This window comes from Asparagus officinalis, chromosome 7 (genome assembly GCF_001876935.1).
Source record: "Asparagus officinalis chromosome 7, Aspof.V1, whole genome shotgun sequence".
In the NCBI taxonomy this organism is placed as follows: Eukaryota; Viridiplantae; Streptophyta; class Magnoliopsida; order Asparagales; family Asparagaceae; genus Asparagus; species Asparagus officinalis.
The window spans coordinates 38,398,710-38,420,781 of record NC_033800.1 but is presented as its reverse complement, the minus strand read 5'-3'; the positions used below and the strand labels follow the sequence as shown (position 1 = coordinate 38,420,781).

Here is a 22,072-nt window from a genome sequence, read left to right as displayed (position 1 = left end):
CCCTTTAAAAATTTTAGACATAAATCCTTAGAACTATCTTGTCATATGATGACTCAAGTTATTATAATTTAATCACAACAACTTACACCTCTAAATAGATTATTTTATTGCTATATGCCTCTTCTTAAAATCAAGATTTATACTAACTGTACATACCATATTACTTTTCTTTTGCATACTGCGATATGAATTGACATATACTTGTTTTTCTCTGTTTATGAGCCTGTATGCAGAGAGGGAAGAAAGGAAAGTTTTAGATGACCCTCCTACACTGATGCTACCCCTGCTACTCTTAGATGTATGTTGAAAGGAGTGAGTGAGTGAATGGTTCCCCTGTTAGACCCATAATTGAATAGAAGGGTTCTCCTTCTACTCATAGAATTGTGGAAAAAGGCCTTGGAGGGTAAATTTAAGAGAATATTTATTGCAATTTATGGGGAGGTAGTGCAAACTTTTGTATCGCCCCTGATATCCTAAATGTGTAGAGGAAGGCTTGCCCCTGCTACGCGTAGATGATGGAGAAAGGCCTCATGTCAAATTTAAGAGCATATGTAATGCAATTTATTGGGGGAGGTGAAATGAGACCTTGGTGAGAATTAGTTATGGACTAGTAAGTCTCACTGGTTATGAATTCCATCATTTCAAATGTTAATTAGGTTAGAAGAGATATTTCGCAATTTATAATAGGACGAGTTTGATGGAAAAAGTGGAGGTGGCTTCGTGCTATTTCAGCTTATTTTGGGTGGAAGTTCTTCTGCAGCGAACGTGGACAATATTCAAAAAGTCTTAGTGTCAGATTGAGACCAGTTTGTACGTCTAGAAATTATTCTTTCATGAAGCTCTCTTGATTTGTAGTTGTGCTTACTGACTGACTCATTTTAATGGATCGAGGATTGTGTAATAGATATGGAGCAGTTTGCAAATATCGAAATTATCCTTTTCATGAAACTCCTTTGAGTTATAGTTGTGCTTAATAACTGACACATTTTAATGGATCAGGTATTGGATAATCAATACTACACATATATTCTTTACTTGTGCCTTGAATCCCTATGATAATGTTTCCTTTTTCCTATTGCTTCTGGACATTTTCCTAGTATAGGAGTATATTGAGGGTTGTTATTTGTTTGGACTAGCTTAACTGCTAACCATGGTTTAAATTATCAATCATATCGTATTGGGTCACAGTCATGCATTTTCATGCCAATTAAACTCGTGAATACCAATGTTACAAAAGGCGCTAGGCAGACTAGGCGTTTGAGTCAGTGCCTAGCACCTAGACGCCTAGGCGTTTGGTTATTTTTAAAATAGTTTAATTATAATAATTAATAAAAATATGTATTAAATTCTTATAAATTTGTAAAAAAGAAATAGATAGCAATCCTAGATCCACAATAAACCATGCATACTTAAATGCTAAATAATAAAAATAACTAACAAGGTTATAGAATGCGCTAGGAGGCCTAGGCGTTGGATCCGTTACCAAGAGCCTAGGAGATTTTATTTTTTTTATTTTTTAAATAAAATAATTGATAGTAAATATTAATGTTATAGAAAACTTAGATGCCAGACTGGTGTCTATTTTTTTTTTAAATGGTGGTCGAGGAAGTTTTGCTGAAGGTCGGAGGAGGTAGTGGAGGTGTTCATATTTAGAGGTTAAAGGAGGTTGGAAGACGTGGAGACCGCAACATAGAAAATCACGATCAAGGCCTAAAGAGTGCAGTCCACGTAAGCAGACAATGCCTTCCTAAACACTCCCAAAATCTAGATGGATAGTTTAGGTACCGCCTAGACGCTAGGTGCTAGTTAGGTGGCTAAGGTACTGCCTAGGCCTAGACATACGCCTAGGCGGGCGGAGGCTTTTTTAAACAGTGGTGAATACCACCAATAATAGCTGATATAACTATTATGGGAACATAGTGACTAAAACAGAAGGATATTTAATATTTAAAGATATTGTTATCTTGTGGAAAAAAGCTCGTTCTATAAAAAGCTTGTGATTGAAATGGTTTATTCCATTTAACTGTTGAACTACCTCTACGGATAAAGGCGATAAGGTAGTTTTTTTTAAAACAATTACATTCCAAAGTTGTCTAAAGACTATTTCTCACAAAATGAACCTTTTTCTACTTGTGTGAAGTTTCACCAATTTTGTAATATTCTTGCTGAGCTGATGTCAAGTTGACATCTGGTTGTTATGTAGCCTGTTTAGAGAAAAATCAGGAGAAAGAAGGATCAGTCCTAATCGGATATGGATCTCAATATATAAATATGAAAAATAATAGGAAATTGCAGAATTAACCTTAACACTTGAGTGGAAACCTAGATGTAGACTAGAGAAACTTTCCAAGATGGCACCTTTGTGAAAATATGATCAACTAGATTCCAGAAATATGTAGAATTATTATTTTTTCTGCATAACCATATCCAAAAAAAAAGCTGTCAAATTTAATATCTTTAGGAAGCTAGTGAAAAACTAGATTTTTTGTGATATTTATTACCTGGTTGTTATAAAACATAGTACCAGATGATGATGAATCGACAAACAACACATGTTTCCTTTAATAGAGATTCGACCTAACATTATTTCATGTGTTGAGTGAGCCATTGTTCAACACTCTGCTTCATCAGCAGATTTGGCAAACTTAAATTGCTTCCTACTCGTCTATATTGCAAGATTACCTCAAATGAGTATATGATAACCATTAGTGACAATCAAGACAGAGTTAGCAATCTTAAATTGCTTCTTAATCATTTATATTGCAAATATTACCTCAAATGACTATATGGTAACCTTTGACAATCAAGACAGTCGCATATGTACATTGGAATCTGATTTTTTTTAATAGCCGAAAGTACCAACATTTACTTGAAGAACCTTTCAGATGTCTTAAGATGCAATGTGCAACATCCAATGGAGCTGATGCAGATTTGGTGTGAATCGACTAATCAGATTGACAACAAATATAAGATCTAAAGGATTTACTATCCTTGAGGTTAGCTTTTGAACGTCATACATCTTCCAGTATCAAGAAGAGGATTCTTAATGCCGAACGAGGTGTCGTCGGGTTGAGAGGGCTCTGATCTAAACATGATTTAGCTGCATTGGGGGACTGTTCTGACTGGACATTGACTATTATTGATGATAGATGTGACTAGATTTGTTTATGGGGGTTTGAAAGGTTGTTTGGTTCTGTTTTGGGTTTGGTCAGGGTGATTAGGTACTGGTCAGGAGTTCAGATGATGTAGCATTGTCGTAACTAGGGGTGGTAAACGACCGAATCGAATACTAAGAGCGTTTGGTAATCAAAGTGTTTCTTTTTGTTGTGTTTTTTTTAAAAACACCATACCAAGGTGTTTATTTTTCAAACGGTGTTTTCAAAACTGGAAAATTTTGTCAAACTCAATTATTATGCATCCTTGCTCAATTACATGCAAGACACAGTCCAATAATCACAGAGCAGATTCATAGTTCAAATAATTTCTTGAATAAGCAACATAAGTTAGAATTAATTGTTACCAAAATAATATCTTCTACATTGACCAAACTACTAACGATTTTCATGAAGCAGCTAAAATTAACCACTCATACCTTTGCAACAATCATCAAAATGATATCTTGATGCTATTGAGGCAGCTTCCCAAGACCCACCAACAGCTCACAGTAAACCCTCCATATCTCCGAGAACGGCAGCCCGATCTCCGGCCGATGCTTGACTCGCTTGTTCACATGACTCAAAATCTCGAGAACCTAGCAATGGAAAGTAGGAAGGAGTTAGGGTTAGGGTTTTGGAGAAACCCTAGAATTTGGGGGATTTTACCAATTTGCTGACGGATTGGGAGGGAGAGGAGAGTGAGGAGATGGAGTAAGGGAGGATCTTGAGGAGGGGGGAGGAGAGGTTGGAGTCGTCGGCGAAGATGGGTTTGGGGAGAAAAAACCACAGAAATCTCAAAACACCAATATGGTGTTTTGAGATTTCCGTTGGACTTTTTATTTTTGTATACGGTCAGCTTAAAAAAACGCTTCACTTCCCAAACGCATTTGGTTGATTTTTTTTTTAAAAAAAGACACGGAAACAAAAAAACACTCCACTTACCAAACGCTCCCTTAAGTTGTCGCATTTGCATTTGTTAAAAATGATTGAATCTGAACCAGAATCGAATCCATATCTAGAGTTTTCGAATTCGAGCTCGAATACTCAGTATTTGTACCCTCTCGACGTGACCTGATTTCTACACCTGCTCTTTGCCCACTAACCTTGCGTTCAATGCTCAACCTCCCCTTTTGTAAATATTTCACTATATACACCCAAGAAGCAACCAACAATCTGCTTTCCTGGAGTTAAGTAATGAATCTCCGAGTTCTATTGTTAACCAAATTCAACATTACCACTTCTTTGTCTGTTATACTTATCAAACCGAGAGGTAATAAAAATGTTACGGTAATTTTAAAAGTAGAAATACTAGACAATGCAAAGCTACAATACTTAGAATGTTAATGAGAAAGGGAGAAAATCATCAATAGAATCTCTAGTTGAAGTGTGATTACCTCTCTTAAGGGTAATGGTGAGTTCCGAAACTTTGCTGAAGGAGTGATAAGGAGGTATGGATTGTGGATCAGTAGTAGCTTTGGTCCTCCTCCAATAAAACTTAAGGGGTTGCTAGCAATAGGTCTCAGAATTGAGCATGCAACATTATCTCAAGTGAGTCAGTGATCCTGTTATGATTTGTGGAAAAGAAGAAGAATGGTGTATTTAAAAAATGTTACATCAAGACAAACCACATTACTATGAGTTTGAGAACAATATCCTTTTTGTACACGTGAATAACAAACCAAGAAATGTTACAGGCCTAGGGTCAAGTTTCTCATGTCCTTTTCTAAATGTAAACATAATGAGCAAGAAAATATGAAGGTTAAACAAACAATAAATTTTAAGGATGAAGATCAGAAATAAGTTATATCATTAAGATCATAAGAAGAAACTGAATTAATTAAACTGTTAAAAGTGCATCCCACCCCAAAAGGGTTTTGGAACAATCGTATGAATCGTCAAGGTTCCGGCAACTTCAGGTTACCTTTTCTTTCCTTTCAACAACCTCATTCTACCATGGTGCGTGAATATAGGACTATCCTATTTATTCGTAAAAGTTCTTAACATGACAATTGGAGTCTAAAATTAAATAATTTTAAAACAATCTTCCATTGTAAACAACCAAGACCCTCTTGAAAAGTTATCCACAGAGGATAAAAAACAAGAAAACTGAGATATGCTCTTGGTAGCATATATCGTTTTTCATACATATTCTATTGTATCAGAATGAGTGAAGGATGCTATTCGTTCAATTGATTAGAATGGAGAAAATTTGTGACCTTGTTTCTGTTTGATGGGACTTTTATCATTCTAGTATATTCTGTCAGCATGTAGACCTTGATCTGACCATGGAATTTCTGTTCCAGGTCCAGCAGCATTCAGGCCAAGGGCCCATGTTTCAGTATATAATCCTTTAGTAGAGAGAGGGCGCCCTGTCTTGCAAGGTCTTCTAGCTACTGATTTGTTAGCAAAAGAGGTGCATCTCTATAATATTTGTGTCCTCATTTATCATCTTAAGCTGTCGGGTTCTCAAAATGTTCAAATCATGTCTTTCGTCTTAGGTTCTTGGTTGGGCACAGTTAATGCCAAAATATGCTTGTGAACTTGTTGAGTATGTCCACACTTTTCTGGAACGTGCTTATGAGAGATGTCGAACAGCATTCACAGAGGTACCAATGTAAATTGTTATTATGGTGGCTAATCATACTATTATATAATTTTGAAGTATCTTGAGCACCTGAAACATTCTGCAAGCTCAGTAATATTTTGTTTAATTTCATGAAGTTTGATTTCTCATAAGATGGAAATAGTTCCATATGCTGACACTACTTTACTGTAATATAGATTGATTGCTGTGCTTCAATTTAGTTGTGTTGTATGATATGTAGTTAATTTTTAACCCTTAGCCCCTCTTTTTTATCGCAATTCCATTTATGATTAAAAAAAGATTACTATTAATATAGAAAGTTATGCATATTTTCTTGCAAATTCCAGTTGAATTAGATTTGAGACGAGACTGGAAGTTCGTTTTATTCCTTTTTTGCATTACTGTCCTGTGTGAATGATTATTGCACAGATTATAGTTTTATAAGGGGATATTGTAGTTGATGTTTGAAGTATTTGGTTCTTTTGACTTTTTTGCATTCATATGCCGCTTCGAGGCCTGTTCTTTTAAGTCATTTTCTGGGAGCACTACACGGTTTCTCTTCATCTTACTTTTGCAGTTTTTGATTGGTATTGGCTTTAGTTCTCCAAGGAAAAGGTATGCTTTATAATATTTGCAAGCCGCCTTTTTGTCAGAAACTTCATGAGTGAACTTTTCTCTGCTCCATTCTAAAGGTAAAACCTTTAAAGCATATATCCTCTTTGGGAAGGTTAATATCAAAAGGAGTTTGTGTATTTATTACTTAAAAGAGTTTTATTGAATTTTCTTATCATGGATATGCACGCATGGTCAGTAGTTCTTTTCTTATTCTCTAAAGAATTCTAGGATATATCTCTGATCTGGTTAATCATTAGAAACATAATCTCGTTTTAACTGTCAAAATTAGAAGGCTTAACTGCTTCAACTAGTGCAGGGGAGAGTCTCGCGCACGTTTTGGATTGTTTCTATTTACTTTAGATTCTTGTGGTGGCTTAAATTCAGAATATGATAGTTAATTAATTGCTGCATAGAATTCTTGAAGCTATGATGGGAAGGATGACAGAAAGGATAACCTCTAATTGGTCGATATAGACTGATTTCAGAAAACAGACTTGCTTTATTGTTCTCTTAACTGCTTCAACTAGTGCAGGGGAGAGTCTCGCGCACGTTTTGGATTGTTTCTATTTACTTTAGATTCTTGTGGTGGCTTAAATTCAGAATATGATAGTTAATTAATTGCTGCATAGAATTCTTGAAGCTATGATGGGAAGGATGACAGAAAGGATAACCTCTAATTGGTCGATATAGACTGATTTCAGAAAACAGACTTGCTTTATTGTTCTGTTTCCAGCCTCCTAGTCATGAGTCAAATGTCTTACCTCTTGCTTTGATTACTCAGATTCTGGGCAGTAGAGTTTAGTTGTGGATAGCTTGCACTCAAATTTAACTGGGGGTTAATAAGAGGACGACACATGATAGCAATAATTACTGAAAAGGTATTAATAAATTGTAACATTGAGGCCATGGTAATATTTCTTTAACATTAAAGTTATACAGCAGATAACAAGTTTATTTGCTTCCTCATGTGGGCGCCTCTTAAGTGGTCAGGTCCAGAGGCGGAGCCAAGTAGGGTCCATGGACCCCCCTTGGTGAGGTCCAGAGGCGGAGCCAAGTAGTGTCTAAAGGGTCCATTGACCCCCCTTGAAATATGAAAAACTAAAGAGGTATTGGGTAAAAATTGTAATATTAATTGCATAATATAGATTCTAAGTTTGTAAACAGTATTGTCATTACAACTGGAACCTTCCACTATAGCTATTAATTTGTTATTGTATGTGACAAATAGACTTATCAACAATCAAAAGTTAGTGTTAGGAGATGTCCCTTTCACCTATCCCGTTATGTTACATGTCTTGGTTTCCAGCCTCCTAGTCATGAGTCAAATGTCTTACCTCTTGCTTTGATTACTCAGATTCTGGGCAGTAGAGTTTAGTTGTGGATAGCTTGCACTCAAATTTAACTGGGGGTTAATAAGAGGACGACACATGATAGCAATAATTACTGAAAAGGTATTAATAAATTGTAACATTGAGGCCATGGTAATATTTCTTTAACATTAAAGTTATACAGCAGATAACAAGTTTATTTGCTTCCTCATGTGGGCGCCTCTTAAGTGGTCAGGTCCAGAGGCGGAGCCAAGTAGGGTCCATGGACCCCCCTTGGTGAGGTCCAGAGGCGGAGCCAAGTAGTGTCTAAAGGGTCCATTGACCCCCCTTGAAATATGAAAAACTAAAGAGGTATTGGGTAAAAATTGTAATATTAATTGCATAATATAGATTCTAAGTTTGTAAACAGTATTGTCATTACAACTGGAACCTTCCACTATAGCTATTAATTTGTTATTGTATGTGACAAATAGACTTATCAACAATCAAAAGTTAGTGTTAGGAGATGATTGTAAGGTGAGAAATCATTGCATTTTAAGCTTTCGGAGATGATTTTTTAAGATCATTGCATTTTTAGGAGATGATTGTAATTGCATAGTACAGATAATAAGTTACGAGAAACTTTGGCTAGTCTTTTGTTATTGTAGTCAGTAGCCATGATAGCGTCATTTTTACTTTGTCCCATACTTTGAGGACATCTGAATCATGAGACAAAAGTATTATAGTTTAACTTTTAACAAGTGTGTGAATTATGAAATAGAGGAGTGTAATTAGGAGCATCTCAAGTTAACAGAGAAAACCCCCACATGATATGTGATTATATGCATGAGTAAAACTAGAATTAACTCGTTATGTAATGATGTTTAAATATTTATCCATCGCGCAAAATATCCTGGTTAATTATTTATTTTTTGAACCTCTTTTGACATTCCTGGCTCCGCCACTGGTCAGGTCACAGTTAGTGTGGTTTTGTGACTCAGGTCACGACAAGACACAAGTTAAGCTTAAGTTGGTCTCAGAGTTATGTGTCACTCACATGTGGCTTGGAATTCAAACTAAGTTAAAGTTGAGTTCGTTCCGCTTGTGTCAGGGTTTGAATAGGTCTCCAAGTTGATTTCTAACTCTACAAACAATGCTGTAGTTTAGACGCTAAATTCTAACCAAACACATTATGTTAAGGAAATGTAAGGGAAATTGAACTTGGAGGAAAAGACTGTTAAATATCCTCCTCACTGTTTTAAAAAACCTCCGCCTAGTCCGCTTAGGCGTTCACCTAGGCCTATGCGGTACCTAGGTCGTCTAACTAGAGCCTAGCGTCTAGGCGGTATTTAGGCTGCCCACCTAGATTTTACAAGCGTTTAGGGGAGTATTGCCTGCTTACGTGGATTGCACCCTGTAGGCCTTGGTTGTGATTTTATGTGTTGTAGCTTACACGTCCTCCAAACTCCATTAACCTTCAAATATGAACACCTCCACTACCTCCTCCGACCTTCAACAAAACCTCATTGACCACCACTTAAATGAAGAAAAAAATCCGTCTAGACACCAGTCCGACATCTAAGCTTTCTGTAACATTGACATTCACTATCAATTATTGTAATTAAAAATAAAAAAGAAAACATCTTAGGCTCTAGCCTTGTTAATTATTATTTTGGTTATTTAGTATCTAAGTATGCATGATTTATTGTGGAACTAAATTGCTATCTTTTTTTGAAAATTTATATGAATTTAATACATATTGTAATTTGAGTTGAGATGAACTTATAATTTGAGTTGAGAAGTATAAACATATAAAGAGCTATTGTAATTGGTAAACCAAGCAATTTAGTTAATAGTGTTGGTATTTTAGTATTTATGCATATTTGATTGAGTATATATATATTTATCTTCAAGTATCACAATTAAAAAAAAAAAAAAAACGCCCAGAAACCGCTTAGGCGCCCGCCTAGGCGACTAAGTGCTGGGCGTCAAGTCCGACGCCTAGAAGCGCCCAGCGTTTAATGTAACATTGATCCTCCTAGAGAGAGGGGTTTGAAAACTCCAATTCATCGAGTAAAAATTATAAATATTTTATACGCTTGTGAGTTGTGAGATATCTCACCTACTTCAAGAGTAAAATTTCTCAACTGTTCTCGTGGACCAGGAAAATTACTGAATCACGTAACTTTTCATGTTTGTGAATTGTTTGCATCCTTGGTATGCCATCACGGAGTAGTTCTTGTGATCAAACTACTAAAGCTGCTCATTTAAGGTCATGATGCAGCATAATCTGTATTTAATAAAAAAAAATTTCTTGAAAACTTTACATGTCTACAAGCACGAATAGTTAACTTTTGTCCAAATTTGATAAGGAATGGGGAAACTAGTTGAAAACTATATCAGGATTGTTACTAACTAACCAATGGCAGCTTTGCTATGCCAATCTAGAGGAATCTTTGATCTGACACAATAAATATGTTTTATCCATAGCAGCGCCTAAAAATTCTAAGTACATGTAATATCTTTATGTACAAGTACATACGCATATAGGTTCTTTTCCCAAACAAGAAAAAACACATTCATATTGGTCTAGAGACAGGCTTGGCTCATACTGGGAGGAAGACCAAATGTTTGTGAAAGTGCACAATGTACAAGTATTTAGCTACTCTAGAAGTGGTTGGTGTCTTCGTACTTCTTTGCAATGCTTATTAGCATCAGCTTCTTTTTCTTAATCCTGTTATCAAACTGTACTAGTTTCCAATTGGTTCTTCCCTTTATGATTATGTGCATATATCATTGATGATTGATACTTTAGTCGAACTCATTCTGATTCCCAATTTCAACATTTTGAGCACTTTAAAAGAATTTCATACTCACAATTTTACGTTAAACATGTTACTGTACTACAAAGAACATTTTTTTAAAGCCGACACAAATTAGAGAAAGGCTTGACAAACAAAAAGTTTTTAAAGAGAGCACACTGAAAAATTATACCAGTGGATAAATTGGAATTTTTTTTTTGGTGTTTGGCACAACTTTGTATATAATTTATAATGTATTGAACTCAAATATGATGGTCTGAGGATAATAGTTTTGTGCAGCCAACACAAATTATAGGAGTGCTTAGCAAATAGCAAGCAGTTAAAGAGAGCACACTGAAAACTTACCAGGGTTTTTTTGGGTGTATTTGTGTCTTTGGCACACCTATGGCTATATATGTAATTTGTAATGTATCGAACATCAAATATGATGGTTCTAACATTATTTTGAAGCCAACGCAAATTAAAAGAATGCTTAACAAATAAAAAGCAATTAAATAGAACACACTGAAAACTTATACCAGTGGATAAATTGGAAATGTTCAGTATTTGTGTAATTGTGTGTTGGGTGCACCTATGTATATAATTTTGTAACGTATTAAATTCCAAAAATGATGGTTCTGAGGAGAGGCTTTGCAATTTGAAGATATTACTAAATGCTTGTAATAGAAGTGCAATTGACGATTATGATCCTTTTCTTTTGGGTTGGGGGGTTTGGGGGGAGGGTTAGGAATCTTCCGAAGCTCGCAGTGTAAGATCATTTATTAAACATCCATGATATTTGTGAAAATTATTTACTGTTATAGTTATAGGTTGATTGTGCTGATGCAATGATTTGTTGGATAATTTTTGCCGGCCGCCTTGCTTCCCAGTACATTTATCTTCTATCTCCATATGAAGGTTAAGCTTTATCAGCTTTATCCTTGAAGCGGTTTATTTTTTTAATCTTAACTGTTATAAATGTCATGTTTTGCTAGGATATGCTGGCTTACTCATAATAAGAAATGTGCAGGCTGTCCTTGAAAAGCAGAGCTATATGCTCATTGGAAGAAATGATGTCGAGAACCTGATGCAGCTTGATCCAGCCAATGCTTGTTTGCAAAATTCCTTTTTTGAAGAAAATTTCTCAAACGCCGAAACTTTTGAAGCAGAAACAGGAATAAGTGACTTACTGTTGAGCTTACGTCCAATTAAGCAGGTATTTCTGAAAGTTTAGAGAATGTTTTTTCTCTAGAAATACACATTCATGTAGTGTTTATTGTAATTCAATTTCATTCTGCACTCTTGTACAAATGTTCTAGTCTATTAAAAAGTAATAAAAAAAAGATTTTGTTGCTGCGGAAGTTACAGATTTAAGTAAATAAATATCCAGGGGCCTACATGTTGCTAGCTAGTTCTATGTTATATGATAAACCTGTAATTAGAGGTCAAATGCTTGAGAACCTGTTATACCATGGTTGTTATGTAATACATTAGCCTGCACAACTCACACTTTCTTGTTACTTAGAGGAGGTACTTCTTTTTGGATGTTATTTAGTTCAAATGCTTGACTAGTGAGATGCACTCCTTCCTAAGAGAAACTGTATTTCTTCTTGTGTGCAGGAGCAATTAATCCGCGATGATCACAAATTCATTTTGCTGGCATCTCTTAGTGATTCTCTAGAATATTTGGCAGATTCTATTGAAAGGTAACAGTAAAGTACTGCATTATGTATTAAGTGTTAATTCTGCATTGTTTGATATATCATTTCAAAATTGATGTGCATTTAAAGACTTAAAGTGCTAGCTTTTCTGACAGGAGTTCAGAGTTTGCCCTGTTCAGTTAACTGTCACCTGGCTACCTATACTGTAAACTGTGTGCAGACGTTCTTTTTTTTTCTTACTTGAACTGTTTACTTGGATTTCAACAGATCATGTATCCTAAAGTCACAGGAGATTGGATGCTTTTCCAGTTTTCTTATTGCATATTACTGACTTCAAGTAGAGGTGGCAGAAAACTTAAACTAGGAACATATTTTGCAAATTGGTCGATAATCCACCAAAAAAATAACCCAGGAATCCTAGTTATTTTTTGGTGAATTATAATCCAAAATCATCCACTCAAAATTTGGTAACCACATTTTGAGTGGATTGTTTTGGATTATAATCCATCAAAAAATAACCTAGGATTTCTAGGTTATTTTTTTGGTGAATTATAAGCCACATGTTTGGCCTAGTAAAAGGCAAAAATGCCCATTGCTTTTTACATCGAACTCTCTCTCCCCTCCCTCTCTTAAGGGTTCTTTTTGGCATTTTGACAAAAGGTACATAGATTACAAACCACCTTCTTTACCAAACACCTAAAATTATAATCCACTTGGATTGTAATCTACAAATGGATTATCGCCCAAGTGGATTATAACTTTAGAATAGCCAAACATGCGCTGGATAAGTTAGTTCTTGTCTCTAAGACCTGTGTATAAGTTCTAAGGTTAAAATGTGATCGCAAGGTGAACAGCTTTGTGTCGAAATCTTGTAAGGAATATACATTAAGTTAAAAGATCTTTGATTCTGTAATTTTGAACAGTTCTGTAAAACTGGTTCATGTTAAGCACTATCAGACACTGACTGATTTCAGGAATTTGACTTTCAGTAAAATGGTATTGGTGTGTCTGGATATACACATATTTACAATTTTTTTTAACTAAATGTTTAAAATAGTCCTTATGAATTTATCGTCATTTTGATGGTTATGCAAATCTCTAAATCACAGAATTAGAAATTCTATTGTGGATTGGAATTTCTTATGTCAGTGTTTTGCACATCTCTGAATAATAATTTCTCTTCTGTTGCCACTTAAGTTAAAATTCACAACTTTTAATCTGATGTCCATAACAGTGAAGTCAATGGATTTCACTGTCTTTATGTGTCGTTAGTTCGTTTCAACCAAATTTCTTTCACAATGTCTGCTTTAGAATTAATATTAGTGAGTTATACTGCTCTGAAGAAGTTCATCCCTTTACATCATTCTCCATCGTCTTATTCAAAAAACTTTTTTTTAATTGTCCTTGCAAATTGCTCCCTTATCTACTCAGGCCTAATAGCAAATTAGCAACCCTTGTTCAGTTTTGCTGATTAACTTTTAAGCATTTATTAGTAGTACTGTGACTTTTTATTGAATTGTCTATCAACTTCTTTCCACCAAAAATGGACGGGCTTCATTGATTTTTCACTCTTTCATACATAATATAGGCTTGGAGAGTCTTTTGTAAGGCCACAAACACGTACAGACGACAAGACCCATACTCACCATGGCCATCGCCATACACGGACTGCAAGCGCACTTACTAAAAATCTTGGAATTCTTTCGGATGATTACCGAAGACTTGCAACTGATTGTCTGAAGGTTCTACGCCTGGAAATGCAATTGGAAACAATTTTCCACGTGCAGGTTTGTGATCACGTGTGTTTAATGTTGATGAAAACTTGGACTCGTACTAATTTGCAAGATGGAAGTAATGAAATGAGTATAAATTCACCCAGGAAATGACAAATAGGGAATATGTCGAAGACCAAGATGCAGAAGAACCTGATGATTTTGTTATTTCTCTTACTACACAGGTAAACTTTTAATTTATGGGTTTCTGAGAGGTAAATCATAGAGCTTTATATTGGACTCAAGTGTGCAGATACTTGTGTTAACCTCATAACCTAGTTCCTCTTGCTGATACCTTGCGTACTTTGTTTTCTTGTATTAGCTCTGGAGATATTTTTTCTTTACTTGTCTTAAATCAGGGTCTCCAAAAGTTGACGCAGTTCTTTGAATCTTTACTTTTCTTTACAAGCCTTATTTTCTTTGAATCTTCACTTTTCTTTGAATCTTTTCTTTGAATCTTCACTTTTCTTTGAATCTTTTCTTTGAATCATAGAGCTTTTCTTTGAATCTTTGCTTTTCTTTACAAGCCTTCTTTACTTGTCTTAAATCACTGTCCTTATTTGGCTCTTTCCTATTCTAGGAAATTAGGAATAATGCAGGCTTGCTTTGTGATACTGTGCTTTGTGACTGCTTTATCGTTGGATATTATCTTTCCTGTTCATAGTTTCCTTAGGAAGATATTAGTTAATAGTACCTTGCTTATTGTTTCCTCAATACATGCACCTAACATCAAAGTATTTGGTTTATAGACGTAAACCATTTATAAACCTCAAAGATGATTCTACCTCTGAAAGCAGTCGAATAACTGATGGAAGAAAGTAATGAAAAGATATATGGTCCTCATGGAAGATTCTCATGTTCCTTTCTTTTCAAACGTGTCTAAGTAAAGCCATAACACAACAATTCAATTCGTGCTAAGATTCACAGGCATGGTGCATTTTTTTCACAGCTGCCAAAGGTCCACAGTTCTTAAGGTTTGTTTTGGATCCCAAGATTCTGTTTGCAGGATATCCATGAGTTGAACATAAAGTACACTGCAGAAACACTTGTTTGAATCATTTCAGCATCAGTGGTGTACAGGCCACAAGTTTAATCTACAGAAATCCCTTCCATAATCAACCTGTCCTTAGTATTCTCACATGCATGGTCAGCCCCATTAGTATCAGGACTTTGAGGGGCGCCATTGAAATATTTAATTGTATTCATCAGCTAATATGTTTGAAGGGATCTATAACTGAAGTCTCTTTGCTTCATGCCACCGAGTAAAGCAGGACTTGTGCCATCTGTATGGGTTTGGCTTTATGTTTCAAAATATGATTCATTGTAACCAACGAGTAGAAAAGTATCACTCATTATCAGTCCTTCAGATGCAATCGATTCTGCTGAAACTTTTGGCTGAAGTTGCTTAGTAAAGGGTTATGGATTGTTCTGCTATATCAACCTTTGGCCTTGAAATTGCAGAGAGGAAACCAAACATTTGTGATTAAGCATATAATGTGACGCACTATAGCAAAGCACTGAGCTATCATATACTCGAGAAGATTCTAAAGAAGAACAACAGTCAACAACGTGCACCTTCCTAGAAAGAACAAGGCAGTAAAATGCATGTTTAGGTTTACCATTTTTCCTCTTCACAACTGTTTACCAATTTTCCTCTGTTGTGAAGTGAAGTTCCTTGCCCTCAGTTGGCCTCCCTAAACCAGTCATCTGTTGGCCAAAGTCATCCAAATGACTGAAAATTGTCATAGAAATATCTGCTTTATTCCCATCATGCACATTGCATGGCTGCAAAAGGCATTGAAACAAGACTATTGCTGGTGTATGCTTCTTATGTGGAAAAAAATCACTATTTCCTCCAACATTTTATTGCAACCTTTCAGTACCTTGTAATGAGATTAATTTCACTGTATCAACACATGCTCCTAGTCTGATTTTTTACTGAATATGTAGTACATTACAGTCTATTTTGCATCAGTAATAATTGATATTAGAACATTCACTTGTGCCCAATTATGTTGTCTATCAAACTGCTCTTCATTAGATGTGCATTACAGTATCATGAAACATTCAATGAATAATGTATGCCAAAATTTATAACCGAGCATGAGCCAGCACTTATTTTGGTACTTTGAAGCATGAACTTGACTTTAGTATGCCGAAATGGCATTTCAAGTTCTTGTTTTATAATTTATTATGAGCTTGCACTGCATATTACTCCTCTAGCTTTTCATGGGTAAGTTCTCTTAGCTAGCTGTTCTCTTGCACCCATAGATAATGCGTCGGGATGAGGAAATGGCTCCATTTGTTGCGGACCTGAAGAGGAACTACATATTTGGTGGAATATGCAGTGTTGCAGCTAATGCATCAATCAAGGTTGTACATTAGACCCTGTCCATTTCCGATATGAGCATCTGAACTTTATGGTTTTTTTCCTTGTTACTTCAGTATCTGCATATTAATAAAATTTGTCACTTTTCTGTGTCCACACACTAATTTGTTGTGAATGATGCAAACACTTACGCCCAGTTTCTTGCTGAAATGAAATCCATTAACCTACTGGGAGTCCAGCAAATATGCAGAAATTCTATTGCATTGGAACAGGTGAGATTACTTTCTAGTCTCTTAATTTGTTTCTATTAATTTCATTTTGTGCAAGTGCTTGCAAAATCTCTGGCGAGAACAAATCTGAGAATCTGGATAACTATTTATTCTTTGTTGAGAAAAGATGACCGCAGGGACTATACTTTAATATTCTAGAGGAACTGTTAGTGTTCATTTACTTTTATGTATTTACTATCTTACTCAGTTACGGTATTCCTTTTCGTGGACTTCCTAGTGCTTTCAGGGACACCTATCACAAAGATATTAATACATTTTTGTTCATTATCATTTATTTAAGAGTTGAGATTTGTGCTAAATTGATTGTTTACTTAATTATACATCATTTTGGTCACAGGCTCTGGCTGCCATCCCATCAATAGACAATGAAGCAGTTCAACAGAGATTAGATCGTGTCAGGACATATTATGAGCTCCTAAATCTACCATTTGAGGCACTGTTCGGAACTTATGAGCTCCCAAGGTTTCTCCGTTTTCTCTTAATAAAATTGACAACTTTTTTACTTCTTGACCAGGCCTTGCTTGCTTTCATCACGGAACATGCAAACTTGTTCACATCCAAAGAGTAAGCTATCTTCTAACAGATGCATGAGTTATGCTTCGATAATTAAATCCGGAGAATAACATTAAGATTTAATTTGGACAGGTATTCTAGCCTTTTGAAGGTCATTGTTCCTGGCAGGGAGATCCCAGATGATGCACAGAAGAGAGTATCGGCGATCTTGGGAAACTAGCCTTCGCAACAGTTAGGGACATTAACAAGTCCTCATAAATCAACAGTCAATGACATTACCTACAAATCCGTACGTTAGATATGCTTGCATTCTTGATATGTTTGTGTGAGGAAGATTTGTTTACAGGGAGCAAATGCACTTTTTCCTGTTGAGGATGAAATCTGACAAGTTATACATCCCAGAGAGAACTCGTCAGCTGTCTTCTTGCCTTATTGTTGTATATTCGTGTCAATTCTTTGTGTAATTTGTCTCGTGTTTTTCATTATTCATGCTAAATCCAAGATGTAGTATTTCTTTTCTTTTTCGTTTGTTTCTGTTAAGCATTGATTTTGTCCACCATTGTTAATAAGCAGATGAAGGGTATCGATAGTTTGTGTATCTCAACTTGTAGTTTTGAGCATTCCTATTGAAACTTGTGTAGTAGATGCCTTTTTTTTTAAGTACCACGTGTGATTGACATTTTGTCGTAATACTGACGGCCACAATCAACTGTGCCGGGGTAGTGACCTGGCCAACAAATAGATAGTCTAATCCAGCTCCATCGACTGTAGATAATAATTAAATCTCTTTCTATTTAAATCGAAGGTATAAAATATCTGCAATTTGCCCTGCTTGCTTCCATTCCCACATCTTATTGACTTGTTGTACTAGAAAAGCACAATGAGATGTCCACTGATCAGCACCTGATTGTGTAAATCAAGTATTCAATGCTTTCTTTAGCTTTTCTAAGCCGCAAAGCGTGAGACATTGCTCTTTTCATCTTCCCCACTTCCCATTTTCTCTTCTGATTATGGACTTAAACCTCTCGGAATCTATCGTCTTTTCGCCATTTTAAGTCCTGGTCATTTTAACACTAGCAACATCTTCTAGTTAGAAATTGGGTTCCAGCATGCGTGGTTGCAAGATAGAAATGCATGTATTTAATGATGTGATAAATCTGCATTTATACAAGCAGGAAAAGATAAATAGTCATCTTTGCCTATGTATGGCTCGGCCAGTTAATAATTGTGGGATCAAGCTTGCGCCTCTAATCTCTGTTCAAAGAAAATGGAGAAGAAAAAGAAAAAAAATATTATTGACATACAGGAGCTTGGCCTACTAAATATGCGAGTGTAGCCTAGTGTTTGCTCATAGCAAACAACGTCTCCAATGAAGATGTATAGTCTATAGAGACTAGAGAAGACGACGTTGCGATTCCAGGAGACCCATTAACATTCATTTGCAAGGCAACCAATGGCAAAAAGAGGTTGACAAAGAAGAAATAGCTCTCTTGATATGCTGCAATTAAATGGAATATTAGTTATAAAAATTTTACTTCAAACTTGCGGTTTGCGTATCTATATCTTTTTAGGAAATGTACATAGAGATCCTAATATTTACACTTGATTAGTTGAAAAAGTTGTTGAATTTGCATATTGTTGCAGGAATTGCATTTTCATTGCAGATCAATGTGTTTCCTTTTTCTACAATTGAAAATGATCTACATTTTCTGATTCGAGTCCATTGACTTTGTTGTTATGAATTTTTACATATTTTTTTGGTAACGAAAGAAGTTGCAATATTTGTTGCGATCAAATTGGATGCAACAATAATACAACCTTTTTCTCTCAAAAATATAATATTATAAAATATAAATTATCATGTTCCACTACCTTGCTGCTAATCAAAAATAAAAATTTGATCGCAACAGTTTCTGTTGTAGCTATATTTATAGGCAACGAAACAACTTTAAATATAGTAACATATATGTATGTCAAAAAAGAAATACTAATAAGAGTTAGAGTTGATGATACTCAATTTGAGTTAACACTCATTCCTAGAGATATGACTTCATAAGTCTCTATTATTTTGTATGACAAGTGGGAAACTTTAAGTTAAGATAGCGATTATTATACTAGAAATCTCAAACTATGTATATATTATTAGAGAGAAAAGTGTTAGTTCTTGGTGACCAATAAATGAATGAAATGTCTTTCATTCAGTATGATGAGGTTTAAAATGCGTTGTTCTAATTTTGATAGCAATCTATTGTTAAGACTACTTATATACTACTGTTCCTTATAGTATAAAAATAGATTGGGGTTTGTATTAATTTCCCAAGTTCTTGCAAATATCTTGTTGGGTCCTTTTGTTTTAATGATGATTTACAAACAATTTACATCTAATGTTGTTTGTCTAGCGTTTGTGTTTTCTTATCTATTGTAGACAAACAATAAGTTGGAAGTTGGATGGAATAACGCTTCAACGATCATATCCAATGGAGGTTGGCGGAATATTGGTATGAAACAATACAATTCAAGTTTAAGATTCAAGTTCAAGATTCATCCGTAAGTGTACCAAGTCGAGCTCATTGAAGACCTTCATCAAGCTTGGGTATATAGTTTATAGTGTTTATAGTATAGGTTTATACTTGCGTGTTAATACTTTAAGCTCATATTAATCACACACACGTATTTGTTGATTTTATCAAAATATAGGTGTTTTTGATAAAATATTATTTTATTAGTTTATAGACTTCAATATCAGTTTATACATATTTTATTAAGTCTATAAAATCAGTTTATAGAGTTTTAAAACATGGTTTAGTCAAAATGTCAAAACAAGTGTGTTTACATTTACATGTTTTGGACTATTTTGAAAAATAAAGAGTTTTCTCATTTGGAAGGTGATTTTTGAAAATCAGTTTTTGTAACATGTGTATTATCATGTTTACAATCATTTTCCAAAGTTTTATATTTTTTTGATTTTATTTGCTATTTTTAAAAGAGGTTTAAAAATCAGATTTTCTGTTTTAATCAGGCTGATACAGTGTTATCAGTCGACTGATGAATGTGTTCAGTCGACTGAAGAAAGTGCTTGGAATAACAAAAAGTTTTTGTTTTGTTTTGGTTGACTGACCAGTCAACTAATGAGGTCATCAGTCGACTGATAAGGTCCGTCAGTCGACTGATGAGCTGGAAAACGACTCTAATAGTCAGCTCATCAGTCGACTGATGAAAGCTGTCAGTCGACTGATGCTGTAACGACTAGTTTTTTCAGCCTTTGTCCTGTTTTGGTTTTTTGATCATTTTCCTGGGTTTTCTTGATCTTTGGGGTTCCCTATATATACCCCCTCATACCCAGCTCTGTTTTAAAAAAACCAAGAAAATTGTTTTACAAGTTTACAAAAGTTTAACAAGGGTTTAAGTTTGTTTTAGTTTTGGTTTTTGGTTTGTGAAGCAATTTTCACAAGAGCAAAGAGGAGACCATCCTTTGGTGTTTGAGCATTCACTCTTCTCCCTCTCTCTTGTTATCTATAGAGAAGTTTCCTTAAACTCAATTCTAGTTATTTATTATTTTGATTCTAATTTCCATAAGATAGACTTTATTATTTAGTTTAATTGTTTTATTGATACTCTTTGTTCACACACAACCATTGACCTTATTGTATTTACATTCATCGTATAAGTTGGGTTGTGGGTTTGTGACTTAGAGTGTGAGCTTACATAAAGTTCTCATCATTTGTAGAGAACAAACTTTGTTATATTCGTGCTTAATTGTGAGGTTCACTTTGTATTACACTAGTACACCAAGAGGAGTGTGTGGTGAGAGACGGGGCCGTCCCAAGAGGAGTGAGGTAGATGGTAATGACTAGAGATAGGTTGTAATTCCTAACACTTGAGGGAGACACGGGCTAGAGACCAACACTTGAGGTGGTAGTTAGTGTAGTTACATTGTGAGTGATTATGAACGTTGATGGGTGAGCGTTAAAAATCGACGTTGTGAGGTGTAAACGTTTTTCGGGTAAGCGTAGAAAACTCGGTGTGATAGTGGAGATCTCCTTGAGGTGAGGAGCGGAGACGTAGGTCGTGGGGACCGAACTCCGTGAACATATCGTTTGTTTGTGATTTCATTGGCGCACTTATTTTTATGTTCAAATCTTATATCGTCTTTGTATATTGCTTGTTGTTTATATTGTCCATTATCTAGTTTAGATTGTTTACCCTTGTGTTACTTGTATATCCTTGCACATATATTTGTAATATATCATTCTTGCCCTTGTGTTACTTGTATATCCTTGCACATATATTTGTAATATATCATTCTTGCTAGGATATATTTGTTAGTAAGTTTTAATTTGTATATCCTTGCACATATATTTGTAATATATCATTCTTGCTAGGATATATTTGTTAGTAAGTTTTAATTTAGCATAAATCGGATTAGATTAGCATAAACCCTATTCACCGTCCTCCCCCTCTAGGGTTCTTTCCTAGTGGCATTAGGGTGCTTTCATATCTTTGTATTCAGGTTGGATCAATCACAAATTTTAAAATGTTTTGATGCCTTCTTTTAGCATATAATTTGACATGCTTATTTTGATATTTTATACGAGAAAAAAATTGGTACGCTACTTTAATTAATATCAAACTATTGTGAAAAGGAATACAAAGCATTAGACAACAAATTAATTCATCCTTGAGATACAAACTTTAGTACAACAAATTATATATTTTTCTATAATAGCTTTTTTTCTTCCTCGAAGAAGAAAATGTTCAATTCATCAAGTACATTCTATTAATGATGCATTAAAAAGATACAAATTGTTGAACTATTGTACTTTTTTGTTCAAGCACTGATGCAAGGGTTGTTATCACGTTGGTGTATCATTAATTGAATGAACTAGATTCATTGTATACTTCTCCCATCAAAGAGCCCATTTTAGAGGTGAAAAAAAAAATCAATATCCGCGTATCAATATGCATCAGGATACCATTATAGATACTACATATCAATATTTTTCTTTGCATTTCTACTCTATTTTCTTTGTTTTCATAGATTTAGA

At 35.0% G+C, this 22,072-nt stretch overlaps 1 protein-coding gene across 2 annotated transcripts in view; it reads left to right on the top strand.

Annotated features, from left to right (window-relative positions):
• LOC109848885 (exocyst complex component SEC8) overlaps positions 1-17,659 on the top strand; it is a 50,697-nt gene extending 33,038 nt beyond the window's left edge. For both annotated transcript variants that reach the window (XM_020418603.1, XM_020418602.1), the window contains 11 exons: positions 5,459-5,568; positions 5,654-5,761; positions 11,493-11,678; positions 12,083-12,168; positions 13,712-13,910; positions 14,003-14,080; positions 16,167-16,268; positions 16,422-16,496; positions 16,852-16,947; positions 17,029-17,078; positions 17,160-17,659. In XM_020418603.1, coding sequence (XP_020274192.1) covers positions 5,459-5,568; positions 5,654-5,761; positions 11,493-11,678; positions 12,083-12,168; positions 13,712-13,910; positions 14,003-14,080; positions 16,167-16,268; positions 16,422-16,496; positions 16,852-16,947; positions 17,029-17,078; positions 17,160-17,247 — 1,178 coding nt within the window. In that variant the 3' untranslated portion in view covers positions 17,248-17,659. The remainder of the gene's footprint in view (positions 1-5,458; positions 5,569-5,653; positions 5,762-11,492; positions 11,679-12,082; positions 12,169-13,711; positions 13,911-14,002; positions 14,081-16,166; positions 16,269-16,421; positions 16,497-16,851; positions 16,948-17,028; positions 17,079-17,159) is intronic.